Source organism: Trachurus trachurus, assembly GCF_905171665.1.
Source record: "Trachurus trachurus genome assembly, chromosome: 14".
Taxonomy (NCBI): domain Eukaryota; kingdom Metazoa; phylum Chordata; class Actinopteri; order Carangiformes; family Carangidae; genus Trachurus; species Trachurus trachurus.
Window position 1 is genome coordinate 14,644,035 of NC_139903.1, and position 14,291 is coordinate 14,658,325.

A 14,291-nucleotide genomic window follows, 5' to 3' on the forward strand; every position below is an offset into this window, starting at 1 on the left:
CGGTTAACGTTAGCATCGCCAACTTCTCTGTTGGTACAGGTTAGCACGCGGCTCTTTAACGTATGAAACCTGGTCACTCACATGTAAAACTTTTCTTTAACTTAACAACTCATAACTTACGACTGGTACACAACCGGTGGTGTTAACCATAAACTGTAAAAAGAACGTTGGTGTTAACGTTGACTTACTTTCCCGCTGTGAGTACGACTACGATGACCACAAGAGTGTAACTCCATATGCCGTTTCACTAAGGTACCTAAACTCAGTTCATAGTTCTCTTTGCTACATGTATATTGTCACTACTTATATGTGTGGCATTTAATTGTTCACTTTATACCAATACAGTGTTGTCTTACTTTATTTCTTTACATTTAAATACAAAAGTCAAACCTGGCTTCTCTGCGGACAGCCCGGGGACAGGGGTCCTTAGCCTAGCAACCACTACTGCGTCCCTGGCAACTGACAACAAAACATGCTCCTGTTTGCAGCAACCTCCAAGTTGTTAGCATCAGTAAAGCAGCAGTTTTTGTTGTTGATCGAAAAAGCAGAACGATAAATGGAAAATGTCCATCAGCAAGATCAAATGACAGATATGTTCAAACAATATTTAGCATGACTTAGTGACTGAGCTGGATTGATTGGATCAGTTTATAAATGATTGAGAAAGCATCTTGTCACTTTGATCTTGTGGCGACCAGTTTGCAGCTGCATACAGCTGCAAATTAAGGTAATATAATACGTTTACGTCCATCAAGCAAAACAAAATACAGTTCTTTGACCTATCTCTAAATATCTGTGACTATATCACTCTATACAAATTAAGTAGGCTAATTTCATAGGCTATCAGAGGTAACATGATAAAATTGACCATTTAGCATGTGTGAAGGGAAGACATATGAAAACGTTGATAGGTTGTTTTGTGCCTTGTGGACTGTTTTTCTCAGAAGCTGTGATTGCCCTTCTTACCAAGAGGTGGCAGCAGAATCAAAGTAATAATGACACAAAACGCATTCAAAAGATAAAGTCCACATATGCAGAGTGGTCCTATATCCAGAGTATCATATAGCTTACGAACATGTGTTGTACTGATATTGATCAGGCCAGTTTGAGCTAATTTAATAATTTTATAGATAGATAGATAGATAGATAGATAGATAGATAGATAGATAGATAGATAGATAGATAGATAGATAGATAGATAGATAGATAGAAATACAAATCTGACCATGACCACATTATTTATGTCATGCTCACTTTATTTTATTGCCTCTTTAATATTACTGCAGCTCACTGATGTTGCATTTAAGGTGCTGTGTTTACTTATTGGGTTTTATCTCTGTAGCTCACTATACGAGATTCAAATTAACTGTTAATTTGATCCTTATAACTTGATGGGATTATGGACATTATGTGGAGTCAGAGAGAGTCGCTGCGCACAAAGCTCTGGAAGTGGGAGATCAGCTAATTCATCACAGTGTGTTGGGACACGATGATGATAGGCCTGCGGTTTGCTGAGTTTCAAGTGGCCGCAGAAAAACCTTCAGCTGAGACATGCATCCAATGAGCGCGTCCAAAGACGGCCCCCTCCAAAAGAGAGATTGAGTTTCCATATTTTTTACACATGACGAAAATGCATTAAGTCCACAGAAGGCAGCAGTCGACTGAGCTCACACAGGTGGAGGATGGGATTGGGTCATGACCAGGAGGAGTTTGCTCTGAGTGGACTTGTACGACCTGCATTGTTGTAGAATCCTTCGCGCAGGATTATGCTCTTCATCCTGGTCTGTGGCTGACACCGCATCCAGTGAGCTTGCAGATTCAACATCATTTTAATTTTATTTTCCCCGTTTGTCTTTGCATTCTTTACTGAATGCAAGCATCGTCATGTTTATCAGAACAACTTTTCTCCTCTACTTTGTGGTCTCACTCTCAAAACCTGCTCGTTGCATGGAAAGTGAACTTTGCTTCCCAGTTAGATTGGATAACCACAACAATGACAGGACGGATTTTGACAACAGCGTGGATATCGTCAATGAGAAATGTCTCCTAAAGATACGAGCTTTCCAGCAGGACTTAGTGATCGATTTACATCAAGACTCTAATTTCATTGCGCCTTCCATTTCTAACCAAGACGCATTCTGGCTCTCCAACTCCGACACCACCACTGACCTGAGCCGGTGTTTTTACTCCGGATATGTGAATGAAGACCGCTATTCCTATGCTGCTCTGAGCCTTTGTAAAGGTTTACACGGCGCGTTTGGCTTCCAAGGATGGGAATATTTTATCAGCCCGGTGCAAAATGACACCAGGAGCGCAGAAAGCGCTCACATCATACGGCGCAGAGCCAGCAACAACCTGAAGATCAACTCAACCTCTAGGTGCGCAGTGGACAGCGACATAAGTATCCAGCTTGCGCAATCGTTGGAGAAGTACAAGCGACTACAAGAACACAGCAATGTGACCGAAACGATGCTGAGGAGGATGGGGAGAGCCAAAAGGTTCGCTTCAATACCCAGGTACGTGGAGACGCTCGTGGTCGCGGACGAGTCCATGGCACAGTTCCATGGGGATGACCTTAAACACTACCTCTTGACGCTGATGGCAGTGGCAGCGAGGCTCTACAAACACCCCAGCATTCTCAACTCCATCAACATAGTGGTTGTGAAGATCGCGATTATATCCGAGGAGGACAAAGGACCCAAGGTGTCCGGGAACGCAGCCATGACGCTGCGCAACTTTTGCACCTGGCAAAAAAAGATGAACAAAAACAGCGACAAGCATCCAGATTACTGGGACACAGCAATCCTCTTCACCAGACAGGTAAAAATTATATTTCAAATTATGACTGACTTTAACTTACATTAGAGGGTGTAAAGTCGCAGCAGAGGCGACAATGTGCATCTATGCGCAATTACGCACAGAAATGCGCAAATGGCGAATTAAAAAAAAAAGTATTTATCTTTATAAGTCATATACGAAAAAACAATGAGAAGACGATGGTGGTGACAAAAGTGATAATAATGATGCAATATACATAGCTTCATAAGGTATAGTTTATATGTGATAAGATTGGAAACTGGACAGGTTTCCCCTGAACCACCCCTGCTGTGTCATTTAATTGGTTTGCTCTCAAAACACACTCTCCACCTCCGTTGAACTCGGGGAACAACCACTCGGCGAATATCCAGCCCACCAATAGAATCACAGCTTTCACACTGAAGCTGGGACACAAAGGAAGTTAAACTGAGCTGAACACAGCAACAGGCTTGATCACTCCTCATGGATCCTCAGAGGGAAGTTTTATAGACTTGGAACTCACCTTCCATTTCTCTGCACTCCCAAATATTTGGCAGATGACACGAGGTCAGAGATGAAGTCATCTTGCTCATATTCATTGGTCAGCATGCAACCCACTGGTCTGTCTTGTGGAATTGAGCCAGTTTAATTTCAAGTTTGATATTAAAGTGGACAAATGAACCCACCAGACACACATTTCATTACTGAGAAAGACAAAGTTTAGATATATGCAGTCTGCAGTTAAAGGGTCACTTGCAGATGTAAGGAAAACATATGCAACATAAAGAGGTGATGATTTATCCTTTGCCATTGTCAAGAGCATGTCATGACACATGTTTGTATAGACCTCAAACCAACGCTGGTAATACATGTAACTTCACCAAATATAATGACCATCACTGCCCTCTGGGATTCACTAGTCGGAAGTGTCTTGTTTCTCTCAGACGTTCCCATCTCTCCTCCAGCTGTGGGTTTTCCAGCCCTACCCACCACCTTGCCTGCTCTTCATTAAACAGGCCCCTGAAGGGAGAAATTGTGGAAGTGTGGGAGGGGGGGGGATGATGAAGGAGGAGGAGAAAGAGGGGAGCTGATGTCAGATACATATCCCATCATCCTCCCATGTTTAATACCCCACTTGTTCAGTCCAAGTCTGAAACAAGCTGCTCCAGATGAACAGCTCTCCACTGCTGCAATGCATTGGTTGCATCTATCTCACACATGTAATATTCATTGTTTTTGCTGTAAAGGTACCTATATGTTTTACTTTCTAGGCCATGCTGCCCAGTCTAGAGCATCAACAGGTTGTGGGATCATTAGCCTCACATGCAGAGTCAATGTTCTAAACTAGGTAGTTAAGGTGACCACAGACCGTACTCCGCCTGCTTACAGACAGTGAGTCATGTTGCTATAATTTGCTATAACAAGAGACATCAGTCACACAATCAGTCAGTCAGCGTTTCAGTAGATATTATATCAGACTGAATGAGTGGTCTAAGCTGCTTTGATGAGAAGTTTGACAAGCTATAACTAGAGGGGTATTTTAGAAGCAGCTGCATTTTACTGAGATCAGTCAAACAAAGAAATTGTGTCGTCACTGGCCCGCCCTCCCATGTGTGAAAAACGAATTCCATTTGTTGGAATGTATTGCATAAACTGTGCAGAATAGCTTTGATTGGTAAATATTGTGACTGTGTTGGTGCACAAAGCAGCATTCAGAGTGTACAACAAACAAGTAATATAAATATTTAAGATGTTTTGTTTTGTTCCTCAATAATTCATTCAAATTAAACCAAGCTGTTGTTACATTAGAGCAACAGGAACATCATTTATGCCTGTAATGACATGGAATGTGAATCTCCCAAATTAGATAATAGAAGATCGGATAACATTGTTTTGGGTGTTTCTTACAAACATCATGGGATCTCATCACTTTAAAGACTAAGAGCTCCACTGTATGTAAAAGTGCCAGGTCTTGTTTGTTAAATATTTTTACTAAACATCTAAACTCAGGCCTTCACCCACATCCAGATACAGTCACTCGATCCAAGAGAATATTTTACACTTCATATATCAAACAGAGTTTTGTCACACATGTGCACTCATCATCAAATCAGCTAAGGTCAAAAATTCACGGTCCAATCTTCTATTGACTCAAGAATCGGTGACTCAAAATTGATCAGTTCAGTCAGTGGTGTTGTTTCGGTTTACCATAGTTTTCAGTAAGCATTTAAGGCATGTCCATTGTCTGCTGTTTACCAGCCCACAGTGTAATTTGTAGGTTTTATGAAGACCAACTCAGTGTTGTCCAGAGGCAACTGTGGTCGCCTTTAAACTCTGTAGCCAGCATGATTGTTGTGCAAAGAATGTTCCAAGATAACTCATTTCATGAAGTTTCACACTGAGATTGTTATGTGTAAACAATCAGTCTCCAAAAAGATTGAATCCAACTGACTAATGTATGTTTCCTGAGAGGGAGTAGGAGGGGTGGGGGTGGGGGGAGCTGTAGCCCACAGCATGTATACGTCTTTGCTTCATGATAGATAATGTGCTGAGAAAGATAAGAGAACACCCAAATATGTCCAGATTTCTTAAACCGTGTCTGTAATTGCTGCTGAATCAGCCCCCTTTCCCACCCCTCATAAGCCTATGAGGTTTAAAAAGAACAAATGCAAGCTCTGCTACTTTTAAGTCGTGCATCCAAAACACAAATTGTAATTGCCCAGAGAATTAAAGGCTTGGAAATCTGCATAGTGCACACACACACAAAAAAAATGGGAACTTGTCTTTGCTGTGATAAGTTATTGTTTTTAAATTGCAGAAACACAAAAAATAGATAGATGACAGATGTGGGAAGTAGGTCATAGCAATGAACAAACTCATTGACACTGCTGTTTCTTCTCAACTTTCAGTTTTTTTTTTGTAATTTTGCTCATAAATGGTCCAAATGTTGAGATGAAGTCTGTGCACATGAGCACATCTGGACTAGATTTACATGGGCCAACAATTGTGGTTTTGTGGTTTATTCTAGGAATGATTTGTCACAGCACTTGAGGTCTTCACTTGGCACCATGTTATATGTGTACATTCAGTGCAGCACAGGATTGTTGGGACTGTGCTGCATTAAACCAGCGCTGTGCTTTAGCTATCTGTAATAGCTGACCGCCACTATTTTGTTTGTGTGTTTGGGTATGGAGAGACAGGGCTGTTTAGGGAGCAAGCAGATGGGCGGTTCTCTCTGGCGGTTACTGCTGAAGTTGTCCTGTGATTAGGAGGTTTCGCTCCAAATTGATACTCACTAAGATTTGGTTTTAAATACCTTGTGGTGCAAAAATAGGTCATTTGGAAACTCTGCTCTGGTATGGAAATGTTATGATTGGGGACAGTTACATGACCTCATAGAAGAAGGTGTACTCTAAACACTGTTCCCACTAAAACACTTAAAGACTGGGTGGTGGAAAGCCCTTCTCAACACTATCAAATCTTTTCCCAATCTCTAGAAAGCAGATTTTAAAGGCCCAACAATGAGATATTTTAAAGGCCCTGGAAATGTATTTTATCAGTCATCTTGTAACTATGAGTGATGGGATCCTACACAAACACAATTGTCTGCCAAAGTTACAACAGTTTTGATTATTTCACTTTTGAGTTTTTCCTGTGCAGTTTTCATTAGTTTAAAGTGGCCATGGCTCAGCTGGAAAAAGGTGATGTCACATATTTCATTTCAAGCATTTGAAATAAAATTAGATTATAGCTGTTGGGTTGTTTCATGTTACTCAAATCACACCCACACAGTCCTGATGAGGTAGATTTTTGATTTAGATTGAAGATGTTTTGGATTGGATTGGATTTTTGTAGTTTGAATCATGAATATTTAAGATTACAGCAAAATGTATCACATTGGAAACTGCTTTTCACAAGACTTTAAAAGATAATTGCAGTTTAATACAACTTGGAGCTTATTTTTGTAGTTTTGGCCATCACTCCTACTGGTATTAATAAAATTTTACTCACCAATTTAATTGCTGACGTCTGGCAACAAGGTGAGATCACTAAAAAGAGGTCAGACAGGGGCAATAAACAGTCTCACCATCAGACAGCTTTCAAACAAACTCCCACATTAGCCAGATGTTTTTGTGAGAGACAAAGGACAATGGCAAAATTAGTATCCAAGCTGTCCACTGAGCTTACTGTAGTTGTACACACACACACACACACACACACACACACACATACACAATTTGTTGGTGCAGCAACTTTTTTATGTACTTCTCTGGAGCACTCATAAGTTTTAACCACAAATAAAGTAGTTGAAATAAAGAAGCAAAAATGTAACCTGATTACCTAAAAGTTTCTGGTCCTGATGGAGCAAAGTCATGATTGATCACAGAATGTCTGGAGAAGCTCAATCACCTTACATTATTACCATAAAATGATCATGAAGTCCAAGGCCCCACAAGTCAAATACTCCATCAAATATTAATTTATTGAAATAGCATGCTCAGCTGACTTTTCTTAAGCTCTGACAAGATCAAATGTGGTAAAATAAATCTGTTATTTGACCAGGATCTGTGTGGAGCCTCCACCTGTGATACTCTTGGCATGGCAGACGTTGGCACCATGTGTGACCCGAAGAGGAGCTGTTCTGTGATTGAAGATGATGGCCTGCCTTCAGCCTTCACCACTGCCCATGAGCTTGGTGAGCTCATATGTGATTTATGATTTAATGATTTCCTATAGTGTGGATGCATATGGACAGTCGCAGGTATCTGTGTATTCATGACAGACGTCTGACATCTTGTTCCCTCTGTACAGGGCATGTCTTCAATATGCCACATGACAACGTGAAGGCCTGTGAGGACGTATTTGGGAAAATGCAGGACAACCACATGATGTCTCCCACACTTATCCAGATCAACCGCACCAGCCCGTGGTCCCCCTGCAGCGCTGCCATCGTCACTGAATTTCTGGACAGTGGGCACGGTAAGTTTCCACCACCCCTGATCCCTGTATTTGTAAACAGACTCCGTAGCTAGGTGCTGAGAGAACATCATCACGGTTGTGCTCGCTCTTGCATCAAGATACCGCATGATTTCCATGCTGCAGTTGAGGAGGAGCAGGGTCTTGTGTTTGACATTTTCCATTTGCAGCACATAATTCTGGGATAAAAGCCTCCTGATTTGCATCTGCAATCACTGGAGGTAGATGCAAGTGAGAGCATGACTGAATTTCAGCATCCATCAATGCTTCAAACGTGATATCTGCGTAACCTATAGTACCATGCTCATAGAAATGACCATCAAAAACCAAAAAGAAAGTCATTTGGATGCAGATTGTTTGCCAAACAGCCTAGACCACAGCACTTGGCCTCACAGCAATGCTAACTTTTTATTTTAAAACTGCCCCCACATCTGTCCCAAATTAGAGGGCTTGTTCTGGGGAGAGTCACCACAGTGGTTTGGACAGCGAGGTGTATCTGCCCAGTGTTTCCCATGCAGCTTTACTCCAAATAGACAAACTTTCTGTGTCCATTTTTGACAAGGTCTCTGAACAAAAGAACACAAACAGGTCCGGAGCGAGACACAGAGGAACATTTTTGACTTGACAGGGAGTGATTTCTGTCTAACAGTGTTGTAGCTAGCTCAGCTCCTCCTGGCTGTCCGTCATAAATCTCCACTTCAAAAAGCAGTGGGGAGAAGAAAAAAGCATGTCGCCACATGTTTGAGGCAGTTTTCATGGAGTGCTGCGCCCAGAATTATTTGTAACCTGTTCATTCATCCACACACACACACACTCGCACACTCTCACACACAATACTAGCTATTGTTTTCCATGATTGCTCTTTGGGGAGAGAGAGTAGGAAGGAAGAGGAGAGGCTGAGCTTATTCAGTGTAGAGTGACTTGTTTATATAGTATTGTCTGATCAGTTACAGTAGGCTAACCAGCACCTTTCCCTCTGCCAAATTTGCGGTGAAACAGGAGGAAACTAATTTGCCACCAGTTACGGCTCACTGCCTTATTATCTGTTATAAATTCACCACAACACTGATGGCATGGCAAACAGTTCAAAGTGAGTGAAGCCAGTTTTTCCCCCTGCAACAAATGACCTCCGCTGGATGTGTAAATTCCTCATATGGGTGAGAAGCTGTGTGTGAGGCCTTGCCCCTGGAAACCTTCTCATCCATTGACGGTGCTCACCAACCACCTGTTTGTCAAACTCATCCCTTTATTAACTTGTTCCTGGAAAGGCTCCTGTGTGTCAGTTTTTTGTAAATGGAGTCTTGTCTTTGACCTCTGCCCTGTGCACAAGCTGTACTCTGTTTGGTAGAAGAGTTTAAAGCTCAAATCTAAAAGTTTAAGATGAATTTACCCCTGCAACAAGGGATTAAATGTGGGAGGACAAGCGTGGATTTTTATGGAGAGTTTGAGGATAGGATTGGGGTGGGGGTGGCTGTGTGTGAGGCAATCCTGAATGTTTTGTGTGTATATGTCTGTGTGTGGCTATGGCATACACTGCATGCACATGGACAAAAGCTGCTTTACTGACCCCAACTGAAATTCCCACCCACCCACACAAGCATTTTATGAAAATGATAGTGGAAAGACTGGTGTGTAGCTACAGAATACATTAGAATACATTGTTTTTCATGATTTTGTAATAATATTTTAACACAGTGTTGGGTCTTAAACCTTTAATAAACGGGTGTAAGCGCTTGAAGCTAGTAAAAAGGACCAATAAAATCAGACTTCACAGCTGGTATGGGTTCAGTGTGTTTCATAATGAGTGTCCCTTTTTCTAGGCGAATGTTTGCTTGACCAGCCTCAGAAACCACTGGTCCTCCCTGACTTGCTGCCAGGAACAACCTACATCCTGGAACGACAGTGCGAGCTCGCGTTCGGAGAAGGCTCCAAACCCTGTCCCTTCATGCAGCCACCATGCGGTCGTCTGTGGTGCACAGGAAAGTCCAACGGCCATTTGGTGTGTATGACTCGACACTTCCCCTGGGCAGACGGCACCCACTGCGGGGATGGACAGGTGTGCGACCGAGGCGTCTGCTCGGACAAACACGTTCAAAATGTGAAGGTCAGACTCAGTTCCTGATATCAACATAACACCTAGCATGGGGGGGGGTCTGATTTATTCTGTTGTTATACTGACTGTTTGTGTGTTTCCAGGTGGACGGCCGCTGGGGTAAATGGGGCACGTTCGGTTCCTGCTCGCGCACATGTGGAGGCGGCGTCCAGCTGTCTAAAAGGGAGTGTAACAACCCAGTTCCGTCAAATGGGGGTAAATACTGCCAGGGGGTTCGGGTCAAATACCGCTCCTGCAACCTGAACCGCTGCCCTGACACAGGTACGAGTCGCTCAAAACAGACAAGTATGCCCAGTGACATTTTTCCCCCTGGAGCATTCGCACCTCTCACCTTCTGTACTCTCCCTCTCTCTCCCGTTCTGTGTAGGGATGACATTTCGTGAAGAGCAGTGTGAGACCAGCGGCCACAGTTTCAACAGTAACCGTATTGCCCCCTCTGTGGTCTGGGTACCAAAGTACTCTGGAGTGTCTCCTGATGACAGGTGTAAACTCATCTGCAGGGCAAACGGCACCGGTTACTTCTACGTCCTGGCGCCCAAGGTATACCTCAAGGGTGTTCTCTACTTTGTCAAACAAATTTGAAGATAATCTGAAAATTCTGACCGAACTAAGGTTAGATTTTAAGATATGAGTCCATGTGGGAGAACGTGAATATATGTCAGCCAGCTGCCTCTGGTCTGAGAGTGGAGGAAGGAATGAAGGAAGGAGAGGAGGAGAACAGTTTATCTCTTTCAGATAGCAGGGTGTGGAGTGAGTTTCAGCAGCAGTTAGACAGAGTTCACACTTCACTCCATCATACCAGCTGAGGAGGCCAGGATAAGAGCACTCAGGGGACACGTAGCTCTGAATCACAGACCAGCTGGATGCTTTAACCGCGGAGTCAGGATGCTTTGAACCGAAAATGAGTTTACAGTACTCTCTGTGTAAGTGCTTTTTGTGTACAGTTAAATTTAAAACTTGGAGCTGAAGTTTGGTTCATTTGGTGTCAGATTTAATGTTTGATACATGATGAAAAAACGACTGACTCAGTGTGTTCACAATGCTGTATTTTATGTAGGTCATACAAGCTGTGACGCTGATCTTGTCATCATACTCTTATAGTTTGTATTTCCAACTGCGATCTCTTCTAAATTCATAAGCATAAACAGCCATACGAAAAGAAATAGCAGACACATGAATTCCCACTTTACTGTACTTAAATAACCTGGAGAAAGATGTAAAGCTAAGCAAGCTCACAGGGACTGCTGGAATAGATCCTGGTTTGTACAGCTGTGTGCACTGGATGGTCGGTTGCATCCACTTCCTGTGGGCATTTTGCGTTACACATAGCATACAAAAAGCTAACTCTATTGTTTTTGTCACCTCCAGGTTGTTGATGGGACTCCATGCTCCCCAGACTCCACTGGAATATGTGTCCAAGGAAAGTGCATCAAGGCTGGCTGTGATGGAAAAATTGGCTCCACCAAGAAGTTCGATAAGTGTGGAATCTGTGGAGGCGATAACAAGGGCTGCAAGAAGGTGTCGGGACTCTTCACAAAGCCTGTGTGAGTAAAAGCCACAACATTCATGGATAGTGTGTAGATGATGCTGTTTACATCACCCTTTACCTCTTACATAAGCATGATAGCAATATCTGCCTCACACCTCTATTATAAGCTCTCATTGACTGTAATATGTTTTGGCATTCAGGCACGGCTACAATTTCGTGGTCATGTTGCCAGTGGGCGCAGCCAATATAGACATCCGTCAGCGAGGCTACAAGGGAATGATGAGTGATGACAACTATTTGGCGGTGAAGAACAGCGAGGGCCATTACCTGCTCAATGGGAACTACATCGTATCCGCTGGCGAGAGGGATATCATTGTGAAGAACAGCCTGCTGCGCTACAGCGGCACAGCTGGCCTCTCCGAGACCCTGCAGGCCGTGAAGCCTGTGGGAGAAGCCCTGACGGTGGAGGTGCTCTGTGCAGGCAAGATGACGCCGCCTCGAATCCGCTACTCCTTCTACCTCGCACGTCAGACCAAGGAGGAGAAGACTGTGAAGAAGGACGGACGTCTAAACTCCCACAACAGTGTCCTGGCTGAGGACAGTGTCAAGGAGCAAGGAGGAGACACTCTGAAGAAGTCCTACAGCAAGGAGGACCCTGGTCTTGGGAAATGGATATCGTCGGCCTGGGACAAGTGCTCGGTGACCTGTGGCAGTGGGATCCAGAGGAGGCTGGTGCAGTGTCTGAGACTGGACGGGAAGCCGGGGTTGGACTGCGATTCTTCACAAAGACCCCAGGCCACCAGGGTTTGTGGAGATCCATGTCCTGAGTGGCAAATTGGGCAGTGGTCACCTTGCTCCAGAACCTGTGGGAAGGGCTTCAAGAGACGACCATTGCACTGTAGAACCCAACCGGGGCAACTGCTACCAAGGGAGCACTGCGCTGGCTTACGCAAACCACAGGAGCTGGACTTCTGTAACCTAAGTCCTTGCTAGTGACAAGAACCAATAAACTACAAATGTTGGTCTGAATTGCAAGTTTAACACTCTCACACACACACACCATGTCTGTCAGGTGCAGATGTTTCCACCTGCCTCATGGGACTGTTAGAGGATGACGGGCACTTACACGCAAGAACAAAGCGAATATTGGAAGCAGAGTGAGAGCTGCAGGATGAATGCTGGAAGATATTTTTCACTGCCGTCACTCTGACTTCACAGGACATTATCCAGGTTTAACTCTGATGGCAAAATAACATAACAGAAGGCCAAATCAGATTTAGCCGAATCCCTCGTACTGTTATCAGATACAGAATGCCCATTTGCAAATAATCAGTCTAATTTACCTTATGAGTCAGGATCCAGTTTTATTGCCATAATATTTTGACGGTGCAGGTTTCGAAGTTTTAGTTGGATCTTGCATATAGATTGATGAAGCCTGCTGGTTGTCCAAAAACAATACTCCTCTCATTCCTTCTTTCAAAGAAAAAAAATGTAGCAAGACTGACATATATATAACTTTCAACCAACTGGACAATAATTAAATGCCCGTGTGCTGCACAATAATACATTCAAAGGACATTTTGGGCTTCACTGGCCATCTTTCACTTCTTTTCTTCTTCTTCTTCTTTTTTTTGGTTATGTTTTAATTTCAGGGACCTTTTAAAAATTTGGCATGGATTCAGAAATGTAACAGATTTACAGTTGTGTGCTAGTCCAACGTAGGCTGTTTGTTATGCTGTTGCTGCAACATTTATCCAATCCAAATATGTGTTTAAAATCTGTTTGATAACAGCTGTAGCAATCCAAGTTAATGGAACAAATGACTTCTACAATAACAACCACACTATCATTTTTTTTATTCCTGCTTTCACAGAGACAAATAATAACATATGGAGGATGAGGAAATCTTCCTAGTTTTATGCCTCCTATATGTTGATTTTCTGCAGACCTCGCTCAGCACCAGTCTTGGGAACAGTTTAAACTATAAACCTGAGGTCACACTGGTGGCTTTAATGACAGATCAATCCAAACAGGAAACAAAGACCAGTGGTTTGCTCCCTGTCAGCTCTTGTGGCCACTCGCTCAGTGTTTTCATCAGGCTGCATCCAACATTGCACTGCTCATTTGAGATATGACCCTAGCCTGATATCTCACACTCACACACACACAAACAAACACACTACACACTACATTCGGTTCCTGCCATCTGCGTTCAAAATGTTTGATTGTTTCCTTCGTTCAACCACATCAATTGTCTCCTCAGTTCACAGTGTTCAGCCAGTTGTGAAGCCTGTTATGTCATACCTGTCTGGCACAGTTACCAAAGATAATTTATTATCAACGAAACAATAAAGCAGCGAGGGGAAGAAAAACTGGCAAGTCTTCTGTTATACTCTACAGAATATGTGTTGCCTTAATCTCCTTGTTCATGGCCCCACATCCTGAGCCAAGATGTTCTCTCTACACACTCGATGAAATCCTGTAATCCATTATATTCTTGTTTTGTTTCTCAAGGGGCCACATTGTCCAGTCTAACACCTAACTGCAGGATGGATCCTCCTTTAGTTGGATTACGATTTTTTTTTTGTTTCTTTTTTTTTTCTATCAGCTTTTGCACTTTGTACAGCAAAAGAAACCAATGACCTACATGGGCTGTACTGTATACTATGTATACATTTATTCAGCTCTGTGCAAAAAATAATGTACATACTTTTTTTAATCTTTTTTTTTTTTTTTTTTTTTTTTTTACAGGCATTTGTAATTGTCTTTGACTACAGAATATTTATTCCAAAAATAAAGCCATCAATGAACTGTTGTAACTGATACTGTTTTTTATTTAGTACTGTAATTCACTTTATTGCAATGCAGTGGCTGCAAGTAGTCGTAGTAGTACATTAGTACATTGTTGTGGGTGCA

General features: G+C 42.8%; 1 protein-coding gene across 1 annotated transcript; it reads left to right on the forward strand.

The window, feature by feature from the left end:
• Positions 1–1,669: 1,669 nt before the first annotated feature.
• On the forward strand, positions 1,670–14,071 carry LOC310996861 (A disintegrin and metalloproteinase with thrombospondin motifs 15-like). The gene is made up of 8 exons (XM_083986363.1): positions 1,670–2,820; positions 7,360–7,492; positions 7,609–7,776; positions 9,594–9,877; positions 9,970–10,147; positions 10,254–10,426; positions 11,255–11,430; positions 11,576–14,071. Exons 1-8 carry the CDS (start codon positions 1,885–1,887, stop codon positions 12,366–12,368), a joined length of 2,841 nt encoding a protein of 946 aa, XP_083842489.1. The 5' UTR covers positions 1,670–1,884; the 3' UTR covers positions 12,369–14,071.
• Positions 14,072–14,291: the final 220 nt, after the last annotated feature.

Bases quoted from the DNA above. Each gene is read 5' to 3' on its own strand.
- LOC310996861 (XM_083986363.1), top strand. From the start codon at position 1,885: ATGTTTATCAGAACAACTTTTCTCCTCTACTTTGTGGTCTCACTCTCA. The intron at 7,777-9,593 runs GTAAGTTTCCAC...CCCTTTTTCTAG, and splicing joins ATTTCTGGACAGTGGGCACG to GCGAATGTTTGCTTGACCAG. The intron at 10,427-11,254 runs GTATACCTCAAG...TGTCACCTCCAG, and splicing joins TCTACGTCCTGGCGCCCAAG to GTTGTTGATGGGACTCCATG.